The sequence below is a fragment of the Mastomys coucha genome, unplaced genomic scaffold (assembly GCF_008632895.1).
Source record: "Mastomys coucha isolate ucsf_1 unplaced genomic scaffold, UCSF_Mcou_1 pScaffold15, whole genome shotgun sequence".
In the NCBI taxonomy this organism is placed as follows: Eukaryota; Metazoa; Chordata; class Mammalia; order Rodentia; family Muridae; genus Mastomys; species Mastomys coucha.
Window position 1 is genome coordinate 59192783 of NW_022196897.1, and position 12988 is coordinate 59205770.

The window sequence follows — 12988 nt, forward strand, 5'->3', positions numbered from 1 at the left end:
AAAAAAAAAAAAAAAAAAAACCTGACATGGTAAGGTTTGTCACAGGAATAACCCTCAATCCTGGTACCAACTGATATCCTAATAAGGGTTACTGTTGCTGGAATGAAGCATGATGATCAAAACAACTTGGGGAGGAAAGGGTTTATTTCAGCTTACACTTCCAGACCATAGTCCATCGCTGAGGGAAGTCAGGGCAGGAACTCACACAGGGCACACACCTGGAGGCAGGAGCTGATGCAGAGGTATAGAAGAGTGTTGCTGCTTACTGGCTTGCTCCCTGTGTTTGCTCAGCCTGCTTTCATATAGAACCCAGGACACCAATCCAGGGATGGCCCCACCCACAATGGGTCGGGGCCTCCCCCATCAATCACTAATTAAGAAAATGCCCTACGGCTGGATCTCATGAAAGCATATTTTTTCAGTTGAGGTTCCCTCCTTTCAGATAACTGTAGCTTGTATCAAGTTGATGTAAAACTATCCAGCACACACAATATCCTTTTTTAGCTATAAACAAATATTCACTATGGCATTTTTAATCTTAAAAGTTAAATTTAGTGGGGCAGTGTTGGCACATGCTTTTAATCCCAGCACTTGGGAGGCAGAGGCAGAAGGATTTCTGAATTCGAGGCCAACCTGGTCTACAGAGTGAGTTCCTGGACAGCCAGGGCCATACAGAGAAACCCTGTCTCAAAAAACAAAACAAACAAACAAACAAAAAAACAAAAAAACAAACAAAAAAAGTTAAATTTAATAAATATAACTTATTTTTTGCCATGCCACTCTTAGGAAACTTTCTAGTATTAATATATCTCAAACTGTAACAGTACATCAGGAATCTATATTTCCATGGAAGGACAGCAATGATATATTTCTAATTGCCTATTGGAAAATCACTATAAAGAGGGATGATATAAATAACATCAGTGTAGTAGTTCTCAACCTATGGGTCATGACCCCTTTGGAGGTCACACATCAGATATCCTGCATATCAAATATTTACATTATGATCCATAACAGTAGCAAGATTACAGTTATGAAGTAGCAACAAAATAATTCTATGCTTGGGGGTCTCTACAACATGAAGAACTGTGTTAAAGGGTCACAGCTGAGGAAGGTCGAGAACCATGATCTTAGCACTTGAATACCTCTAGCTGAATTTTGACTCTCAACTGATAAAAGCCCTGGCCACAAAGAGATATTATACAGAAAAAAATATATTTAGCTACTAGAAAAAGGGCTTTCATTGAAAATAAATATACTGTCTGCATCTTTAGCCTTCCGCCGCCGTCACATGATCTTGCGGGAAGCAGTGACTCTAGTTGCCGTTGCCTTTCTGGGAAGTTTTAGACTATGAGGCATGGTTCCACAGGCAGTTTTGTCAGCATCCCTTGCTCATTGAGTATGTATTCGTCTTTGTAAGAGGAGGGAAGTGAATCTGAAGCCTACATAGGTAGACTCATCATCTATGTGACAGTTTACACATTTTGCATTTGATTTTCATACAGGCAGAAATCCTGAGCGTCCTCAGTCACAGGAACATCATCCAGTTCTATGGAGTGATTCTGGAACCTCCCAACTATGGCATCGTCACAGGTAGGAGCTCACTGCTGGACGTCGTCCTCCCCGGCTGCCCGGCTTCCAAGCCCTTCAGATACTTCCTATTTGGTTCTGTTGTGGCTTGTGTGCTACAGTCAGGCGTCACTTTTGTTGCCATAAAGCATTAATAAAACTGATTATATCAATATAATTAAGAATGGCGTTTCCACCTCTACCCATGTTTAATTGTGGCTAATTATACCTGTGTGGATGCTGTTCAAATGCACCTGCAGCTGCATTGCCAATACGTAAGGTGCCGTTTAACTAAAATTTCATTTAATTAGTTGAAGTGAGAGATGTTTTTTGTAACTCTGTGACCTTTTGTAAATTAAGATTTCTTGAGATGTTCATGTTGTAATTCTTGCAGTCCATTCTACTCCCCTTAGAGCCCTTTATTCAGGTCTCTCATGTGACGACCGTATTTTTCAGGTCTGGTCATCTTGCACTAATAACGACCTTGAGCTAAGTTATCACGTAATTTTGAGCAGGAACTTTTAGCTGATGGAAATACCCTTTCTGAAAATGAAAATGAACACGTGGAAATTTTCACCGCTGGAGACTAAAAAGACACAGATTTTCAAACACTTTACACTTAGATTTATACATCCATGTGGGGAATGTTAGGTCCACTGTCTCTCTGTAATGCTGGATTTTACATGGACAACTCTGGTCAGGCCCTTTATCGTGGCATGGCTTTGACTCCAACGCAAACCAAGTAAGGAAACCTTCAGGATTTGCCCTTTTCCTGCACTGTAATGGCAGGGACCTAGAGGAAAAACAAAAAAACAAAAAACAAAACAAAACAAAAAAACCCGCTCATAATAGAAAGAACTATGTGGGTGCTTATGTATTTCTTATTTTTTAAAAAAAAGAAGAAGAAAACCCTACAAAGTAAACAAAATAAGAAGCTGAAGCTCTTAAGTTAAGTTTACCTTTGCTATGTGGTCACCCAGCGGGCAGCAGACCCAGAGTGGCATAGACGCCTCACATGGTTCTTCTCCAGGCGCCCCTCCTGTATGTAAGCCAGGTTTCGGAAGGGGCGCTTATTCTTCACAGGGTCAGGTTGCTTTATGTCCATCTTCTAGTGGTTTGATGTGTTCTGCCCTCATTAGGTGGAGGGATTTGTATCCCCCGTCTGCAGACTTTGGTCTATACCGAAATGGTTACTTGGCAGTGCTTGTCTTGAACATGTGTGCCGTATAATGTGCAGACCCCAGAACAGACTCCACTGCTATGGTGAACCGTGCCACACCTTGGCTGTCAGGAGTCTGGTTCAATGTTAAGTTTTTATCTGACTCAGTTCCAGTCAGCTCCCTTTCCCAAGTGCACTGCACTTACTTTTGACTAGTTATGTTCACTGTATAAGTCTGGATCCAGTTTATTCCTGTCTACTAATGAGATTAGAAATGGCAGTTTTGCTTATTCCTCTGAAGTTTAAAGCATGGAGAAGGGGAGTTTAACCGAACCAAATCAATGGGCTTGCCTTAGCTCTATTGCTGTGATAAATACCATGATGAAAAGCACTTGGGGAGGACAGGGTTTATTTTACCTTGAAGTTCATCATGCAGAGAAGTCAGGGCAGGTACCTGGAGGCAGGAACTGAGGCAGAGGTCATGGAAGGGTGACATTTGATTTGCTTCTCATCCCTTGCTCAATTTGCTTTCTTATACACCCTGTGACAACCTGCCCAGGGGTGGCACTGTTCCAGCCAGGAGCTGAGCCTGCCTACATCAGTCATCAAGAAAATGCCCTACAGACTTGCCTAGATATGATCTGATTGGGGCATTTTCTCAACTGAGATTCCTCTTCCCAGATAAATAAATCTAGGTTATGACATAACAAAAAAACAAACAAACATCCTAACTAACTAGCACAAGGTTACTCAGGGGAGTTTTTCCAGTTTCCCGAGGTGAGGATAGAGACGAGATATGAATCCCTTTCCACGATTTTACTGTCAGTGCCCAGGAAAGTGTGAAGTGTGGAAAGCTAGCCCGCCAATCTGAGCCACTGTATCTGATAGAACCATCAATCCAGAGGTGCTTTCATTTTATTTGCATGCTTATCTGATTGGCCAGGCTTCGTTCTGTGTCTCCCTTCTGCAGGCCTTTCTCCTTATAAACTTATAACCTTACCTACTCAGATTCTCTGGCTAAAAGAGTCTGTTTCCTTATGTGTTCACGTCTGAAGGACAGTAAGTGAGCAGGTGTTAACATTAAATACTTCTTTAAAACAAGTTTCAGAATCACAACATAATAGAAAAGCACACATTTCTAGCTTCCTCACAGAACCTGTGAGGCTGATTACTGAAGAGACTACTTTGCCAGTCTTAGTGCTTGAAAGCATATCACCTTAATACAGTTATCTTTATGCCTAGAGATTTAGTCTCAGCTAAACATCTGTTTATTCAAGCCGTTTAAGCCAACCTTCCCCAGTATTAGGATGGATCCTACTCAGTGGGCGGGTAGCAGCCCATGGACCAGACATGACTTTTGGGGGTCAACTCATCAATTGTGTGAACCTCATGGTGTTTCAGATGCTGGAGTCTCCAAGGGAAGAGGTTTGAATGGCTTGAGTTCATTTGGCAGCTTGAGAGCTTTAATTCAAAAGGTTGTAAGAGCAGGCAACTGCTGTCACTTGTACTTGAAGGAATGGTTTATCACAGGGATACAGAGGACAAGTACTGCAATTTGAATGGGAAGATAGGAGATCTTGGTCCAACTCTAGCGAAGCAGAGTCGGGTAAATCACTGAGTATGTGTGCACACTTCTGCATGTATATTTGTGAGACATTTCCATCATAGGTTTACAAGATGCTTATGAGGAAATTGTCTAAGGGCAACTATCAGTCTTTTTCCTTTAAGGAGAAATTAACATCTCCCTGGAAATCTAAAAAACAATGGAATATCTAAAATTCCAAGGTCAAAAGAAAAGATATTATAATGGTTTTGGGGTTGGTTGGTTTGGTTTGTTTGTTTGTGTTTTTGTTTTGTTTTGGTTTGGTTTGGTTTGGTTCTTGGAAACCTCTATGTGTTTTCTTGGATCTAGAGTCACAGAGAATTGTGAACTGCCATGTGGATGCTGGGAATTGAATCAGGGTCCTCTGGAAGAGCAGCCAGTGCTCTTACCCTCTGAGCCATCTCTCCAGCCCCCTTGGAAACCCATTGATACTCTAAAATATGTAAACCCCTGAGACAAGAAAGCAGAGCGATTGGGTGCTAGGCCACATGACTCACTCATGCCAAGCCATATCAGAGGAACATCCCATTGAAGGGTCTAGTAATCTGAGAGTGATGGAAGGGTATCAGACTTGGTCCCAATGTTCCAGAGGAAACATGATTTGGAATCCAAGAAGTATAGAGAATTGCATCTTTGGGCTCAGGGGCTGATGGCACCTTTTGTTTATTATGTGTCTGTATTATGTATTACTTCATCCTATTGCATCAAGAGAATATACTAGTTCTGCATGGATTGTCAACAGGCCCAAGTCCTCATTCTGTTCAACCACAGAATACATTAAGTACCCAAACTCACCTCCTTTAACTTGATCTTGGTTTCCTTTAATCATGGACACATCCAATTTGCACATTCTGATGCTGGCTAGTTCCTCTTATTAGCCCGTTAAAGACAAATGTCATATTTTATAACAGATTGCAGACATTTACCCAAATTCATTTGTTCTGCTGGTCATAATCTAAACTTGAGGTTCATCTTGATGGTACTTTATTATAAAGAAATGTCATGATAACGATATTTGTTTCAGCAACAGTACACTGGGTCCTCCACATGCAAACATTCCCCATTCATGAATTTAACCAACTAAGAAGAGAAAGAAAGAGATGGATGGGGGGGGAATGATAGAAAGCAATGAAATAACCTCTATTCACATAATGCCCACATTGTATTTGCTAGTGTGAGTGTCTAGGGCTGATTCTAAGTCCAGATGCTCCTCTGCCTACAGAGGGCTCATGTCTCAGTAGGCCCACCACAAATTGTCAGTATCCCAGACAAATGTGGAGTTAGTGCACCTGACCTATTAAATCATAGCTTATCAACACAGTACACTGTAGAACATGACAGCTTCCCTTTGTGACCCTCATGGCTGAATGGAGGGTATGGTTTACTGTTGCTCTTGTTCAGTATGGCAAGATAGTACAGAAACTGCCATGTTGCATATGGCCAGCAAGAAGGGACCATAGCTCAAAGTGTATTTTCTAATGAATGTGTGTCAATTTTATACCATCTGAAATTTTAAAATATTTCAATTTAAAAAACGCATTTCTTTACAGAACAGTGTGTGGGGTATGTGTATGTGTGTGTGTGTGTGTGTGTGTGTGTGTGTGTACAAACACTGTTATTTTATAGAAGAGAGTTAAGTAAGCATCCATAAGTTTAAGTGCCTGGATGGGGAACTCAGTCCCCTGAGGACTCTAAGGGACGACTGTATATATTTGCATTTTCAGAGCCTGCTATCATTACCATAAAACTCCAAAAGAATAATAATAATTAAAAAAAAAAACCTTAGAAATCAAAGGACATATTTGCTTACTGTGTTAACGACTCTTAAAAAAGAGTTAAAACATTTTCTGTGCCAGTGTCTCTCCTGTGAACATAGTAAGCATTTCTAAGGCCCACTGGACACTGTGGCCAGCAGGAACCCTGCAGAGTGACACAGAATCAGAAGGGCAAAGATTCTGTGTGCCCATGGAAAACTGTGTTAGGATGGGAAACAGAGTGGCTACAGAGGTCAGACTAAGCCTGCTTTCTGCAAAGATGGTTAAAATTACAAAGATAGCTGTGCTGAAGTGCCAAGCCCAATGTGGAGCTAAGAGAAGGCTGGCTAGTGAGAAATGTGAGCATTTTGAACTAGGAGTCGATAAGAAGAGAGTAAGGGCCATGTGGTCCAGGTCTAAGCTGATTTTGTTATGAAGATAATAAAATCATGAGTTTTACTCTTTCACACACACAAAAGAATTTAAACGAATACTTTACACTAAAGCCCAATAAGCTACCTGCTAGGGGGACATTAAGTGATTGACAGGCATAGAGCCAGATGGTGATTCTTCAGTTCCCAGTGAGACACCCAGAAAGGCAGACGAGGCCACTCCCTTGGTGGAGAAGGTAAGATACTTGCTTTGCTACCCACAGATTTAAAGCTATTTAACATGAACAATAAAAGAGCTCATACCCAAACCATTGTCAGAACATTGATAAGCCAAAGTGTAAGTCGTGAGTGCAGTCAGGGGAAAATGGCTCACATCCATATAAAGGACAATATGATCAATGTTGACTCTCATGTTCAATCATGGAGGCCAGGTGGTCATAAAATGATACGTACGTGCTCAAACAAAAGACTGTATCTTTTAATGGTGAAATAACTATAAAGATATTCTTGGTCAGAGAATGAATAAGCTGATAGCAGACAGAATTGCTATAAGAAATAACCGGGCATAGGGAATAACTTAGAACATGTAGTTAGCTAAAAGGGACTTCAGTGTGAGCCTTACTAAGAAAACAAGCACCACTTGAAAGCAATATTAAGGAAAAGTCCTTTGTGCTGACAGAAGACACTCAGTATTAAAGATTTAAGGAAGGAATTCATGGGTAGGTGAAATGGTAAAAATGTGACATAAATATTCTTTAAATATATTTTCATTTCTCTTCTATAACATGCTTAAAAACAATTTTATAGAGCAATAAATGTTTCATTGAGATTTATACAGATTTATCATATTACAATAATAGTATGAAAGATCAGGGAGAAATGGTCATACTGGAGAAAACCATATAAAAGATTTTATATTTCATATTAGTAATATGAAGTTATTGGGCTATAAAATACATTTTATCATTCCTTGAGTCACCACGAAAAAGTCACTCAAAAAATTAAAATCACATTAATCAAAAGGTGGCAAGAATCTATTATCCCAGGGCACAGGAAGCCAAAGCACTCCATTGTGAGTTTGAGACCAGCGTGAGCTGTACAGGGAGACCCTATTTAAAGAAAAACTCAAGAGTGCTGTAGAGAGATAGTTCAGCAGTTAAGAGCTTGGTGTGATGATGCAGGCCTTTAATCCCAGCACTCAAGAGGCTAGGCAGGTGGATCTCTGTGACTGTAAAGCCAGCCTGTAAGCTCAAGGCCAGCCAAGGATACACAGTGAGAGCCTGTATAAAAAGAACATGTATACTACTCACACAGAGGATTTGAGTTCAGCTCCCAGCACCTATGTCAGATGGCTCATAAGGACCTGTAACCTCAGCTCCATGATTGTATCTAATACCTCTGGCCTCTTCATACATACATATCCACACAAAGGTATGCACGCACAAACACACACACACAAACACAAATACAACTTTGAAAATAAATCTCAGGGCTGGTGAGATGGCTCAACGGGTAAGAGCACCGACTGCTCTTCAGAAGGTCATGAGTTCAAATTCCAGCAACCACATGGTGGCTCACAACCACCCGTAATGAGTTCTGACGCCCTCTTCTGGTGCGTCTGAAGACAGCTACAGTGTACTTACATATAATAAATAAATAAATCTAAAAAAAAAAAAAAAAGAAAGAAAGAAAATAAATCTCTAAAGAAATCAAGGGCCAGGTAGTGATGGCGCATGCCTTTAATCCCAGCACTTGGAAGTCAGAGGCAGGCGGATTTCTGAGTTCAAAACCAGCCTGGTCTATAGAGTGAGTTTCAGGACAGCCAAGGCTACACAGTGAAACCCTGTCTCGAAAAAACAAAACAAAACAAAAAAAGAAATCAAGGAAGTAAAATAATATATTAGGATACAGTTAGGAAGGACATCTGACTGAGGACAGGAGACAAAGAAAAGAGGTTTGATGTCAAGCTAATTGTGTCATTAATTACATGAAATATGAGTAATCTTAATATTCCAATCAAAAGGTAGAGATTTCTCAGATAAGATGACAGAGCAGGGTTGAAGTATATACTGTCTACAATACACATATCTTAGCGTCAAAGACACAGGTCAAAATGATTAGGAAAGAGAGATATTCTATACCAGGCATACCCATTAGAAAACTGGGGTTTCTATACTAATATCACACAATATAGACTTCATATAATACAAGAAACAAATGAGGCCATTTTATAATGATAAAGGGGTCAGTATACTAATATAGCAATAGCATAACAATTCAACACTAATTAATTTCAATGTTCTTTTCAATAATTAGAATAACAAAATAGAATTGGCAGAGGTATAGAGAAGTTGAAGAACATTCTCAACCAACTTACTCTAACTCACATATACACAACACACCATCCAACAAAAGTGTAAGTGAGGCCATTAAATAATATTCATTTTATCAAAACTAATTGATACTATTTAATGCATGTTCTCCAACCATGCAAAATATTAGAAATGGGTGACTAACAAACATGGTGAAAAGGTAGCACCAAGTATTTGAAAATTAAACAACATGCTTCTAAATGCCTACTAGATCCCAAAAGAATCACAATAGATCCTTAAACATTTGAACTAGAAGAAAATAAACATAAACGTGCCAGAACTATAGAGTGCAGCAGGGGACGTGTAGTCTCTGGAAGCTAAAAGGCCTAAGTAAGCCATGGAAAAGAAAAGGTGAGATGTTAGAACAGTGCAGTAAAACAGAAGATGGAAATGGCAAGGAAACTCAGCAGAAGGCTTGATTCTCAACAGTCAGTAAAACTGATGAATCCTTAGCCAGATCGGCTAAGAAGAGAGAAGAAAGGCATTGCAAAGCCATGGGTGGAGAGAAGAGAATGCTTTGATTCCTAAGGGACCTTGAGAAGACTGCAATGGGTGGTATAAGCCTCTGCACTAATAAATTAGACTGTGTGCATGCAGTCAGCCATCTCCTAAAGTGATACAACGGTCTAAACTGACTTCAAGACCTGGGCTTTTGTAATGATGTCAGCACTTAGAGATGCAAAGAGGAATATCAAGAGTTCAAGACTAAAAAAGGGAGTCATTGACAGTTATGTGTCAAAAAAAAGTTCAAGGCTAGCTTCAGCTACATAGCAAGTTTGAGTCTAGCCTGGACTACTTGAGACTCTCTCAAATAAACAAAATAAAACAACAACAAAACTCACTTCAAGAAAAATCTGATTGTATGTATAAGAAAAACTTAGGTTTTCAGTTTTAGTTTAAAGTATTTCCATAGAGAAAAGGTGATAATTTTACCTAGTGAATTCTGTCATATACTTATAGAAGAAATAAGATCAACCCTTCTTCTCTATACTCTTTTTGAAAACAGAGGCCAGAAGGCTACCAGGGCAATATTATTTCTATCCCAAAGCCACACAAAGCCATGACTGGGAAATTACAGGTCAGTTTCCCTCATGCATGCAATGCAATGTAAACTCCATAGCCATAGCAGCATAAAGAATCCAGCTACAAATTAATAGAGTGTATTCCAAACAACTCCAACAGTAGATACCGCAAGGGGGATGAGGGAAATCTCACTGCCTGCACCCGGTCGGCCGGAGTCTTTCCCAGGGATGAGTTCATTGATTGGTTAGCTCGTAAGAGTGGCCAGCATTGTTGTGTTTCTGCCTTTATTCACTTAGATGTATATAGAACAATTGTTAGAGGAGAGAGAGCTGTGAGTTTGGGAGAAGAGTAGAAGGGAAGTGAGGAGAAATGCTGTCATTTTATTTTAATTAAATTAAAAAGACAATAAAAGATTGTACTCCATGACCAATGAGATATTTTTCAGAAATGCAAGGTGTTGACTTAACATCTGAAATCAGTTAATATAAGTTAATATAGTATAATAATAATACAATAACAGTAATAAAGTAAGAGGCTAAAAGTTGAAATATTAACATTTCAAAAGATACAGAAGAAACCTTTGATTGTTGTTAGTGTTTGGTGGAGTAGGATTGAACACAGGTCCTTGGGCATGCTAGCAGCACCTGTCTCTGAGCTATATCCCCATCCTCAGAGAAAGCACTTGAGAGACTATGACACCCACTGATAATGATAAATCTCTGCAAGCTAGAAGTAGAGAGGAATTTTCTCAATAAATAGCATCTACAAAAATCTGTAGCTAACATCATACTTAATGATTAAAAAGCTCTGTTTCCCCAAGGCTGGGCACAAGACGGGTTCTGTGCTTATCATATTTATCCAGCAAGATACGAAGGCTCCTGACCATCTACTGGGGCAAGAGAAAGAGATAAGCATCAAGTTGGAGAAAAAGAATATGCCCGCTTTAGTCATTGTTCTGTTACTGTAAAGAGACCAAAAAATGACCAAGGTGGCTGACGTAATCTGAACATCTGTTTTCTCAATGACAATGTCTAGTTTCTGAAGCACAGCTAACCCGTGTACTCATTCCTTTAAAACAGAATATGCTTCCCTGGGATCCCTGTATGATTACATTAACAGCAACAGGAGTGAAGAGATGGACATGGAACACATTATGACCTGGGCCACCGATGTAGCCAAAGGTAACCCTGCTTGCCCTGCACCCTCAGAGGTGGGCAGTGTTTTCCTACTCACACTCGGGATACTCTGTCGGAAGTTTTCTATTCTGAGTCTACAGACATTCTTTTTGCAGATCAAGCTTAGTAAAAAAATTTCAACTCACTCTACAGGTATTTTAGGTCATTGCTTTTCTATTACTAAATTCCTTTTGTCTTTCTCTGTTTTCTTCATCCCTCCACCCCCACCCCCCACCTAAAATAAAATTTTACAAAGTCAGTAAGTTTCAGGGCAAGGATTTTTGCTGTTTTGTGATACTGTAATTAACAAACTCACTTGCCATATAAATGGAAAACTTGTGGTTCTGTTGTCCTGAAAGTCTCTCCACTCCATAGGTGTCTAAAATGTGACTTATGGTAGGATTGGGCCTATCTGTTTTGAATCAATAATAATGTACTAAAATAGTAACCACAGGCCTGCATGCAAAGTAGCTCAGATTTTATTTTATATGTAGTAAAACTTGGATATCCCCCTTGAAACGTAAATATTCTAAGTATATAAAATCCCAAACCAGGTTCCTGATTCTTCCTCCTCCCCAGAAATTCCTGCATAGGTAAACATTCAAATTCTATTAATTTTTCTCCTCTTTTGCACTTTCCTACTGGAGCAGTTTGAGGTTTTAGTCAGAACTATTTGAATTGCCTTAGAAGCGCCTTTCTCTAAGAACTGATTGTGGTTATCACAGCTGTATTCTGGGACCTTCTAGGCAGAAGTGATTGGCACTTTACCTGGGTACTTAATACCCACACATCGGAACACTCTCTTCCTGCAAATGTCTCTTACAAAGCAAATATATAGTCGCTTACCATTCAATAAGGGAAGCAGCTTATATTTTGCTTTCATGGCAGAGGTAAAGACTAGCCAGCACCCACCAAATTCCTCAGACAGGAAAAGTAAAAGAAAGCAAATTAAGTTTTAAACCAATGCTGCCTGTGAGGGGTTTGGATGGGATCCTGAATTCTTGACGATGAACTTAGCTATGAATTCATTCATCATAAACTTGTCTTAACATCCCATGTACTTGAGGTTCTTTCATTTAATATCATTGTCATATCTCTGCATGACCATAGGACACACGGAGTATCTATGAGTGGCCATAACACACATGGAGCACCTACCTGTGAGTGCCCATAGGATACACAGAGCACCTGTGAGTGCCCATAGGACACACAGAGCATCTGTGAGTGCCCATAGAATACACAGAGCACCTGTGAGTGCCCATAGGACACATGGAGCACCTGTGAGTGCCCGTAACACACATGGAGCACCTGTAAGTGTCCATAACATACACGGAGCACCGGTGTGTGCCCATAGGACACATGGAGCACCTATGAGTGCCCATAGGACACATGGAGCACCTGTGAGTATCCATAACACACATGGAGCATCTGTGAATAGGCAAAGCAATGTGCTGATCCTGGCAGTTGCCTGCAGCATTGTGGAAATGCACCTACACAGATGGAAACACAGTTCTTACAGCACTTCACTGACGTACGTTTTGGGTGCTCAGCTAATTACACTCCTGTTATTACTTAATGGTACTTAGGGGGCATAGACAGCAAACAAATCAAGTGACAGCTCCCAGCTGTGCTCTCTCTACCTTAGTGTTCCTGTTCTAGATGCAGCACCCACTCTGCCATCTGTCACATGGTCCTATCTGAGAGCCAAACCTCTTGGCTACAGAATAGTGCTGTCACTCTCTCAAGAGAGCTGCCTCTCCGCTTTAGAAGACTGGGGAGGAGAAGGAACTTCCGTTCCTTAAGTAGAAAAATGGAAGCAGAGATGTGGGAGAAGGAAGGTTGGAAGAGCAAAAGTCCACAAGCTAATAAGATCCCCTTGCCTGATTAGAGAACTAATTCTCTAAGACAAATTCTCATGTGTTTGACCTCAGAAAATGGGCC

The 12988-nt window shown here is 40.2% G+C and overlaps 1 protein-coding gene across 5 annotated transcripts in view; it reads left to right on the top strand.

Moving 5' to 3' along the window:
- The window catches only part of Map3k20 (mitogen-activated protein kinase kinase kinase 20), a 185921-nt gene that overhangs the window by 92942 nt on the left and 79991 nt on the right, over window positions 1–12988 (top strand). For all 5 annotated transcript variants that reach the window (XM_031370614.1, XM_031370615.1, XM_031370617.1 and 2 more), the window contains 2 exons: window positions 1506–1593; window positions 10952–11053. In XM_031370614.1, coding sequence (XP_031226474.1) covers window positions 1506–1593; window positions 10952–11053 — 190 coding nt within the window. The remainder of the gene's footprint in view (window positions 1–1505; window positions 1594–10951; window positions 11054–12988) is intronic.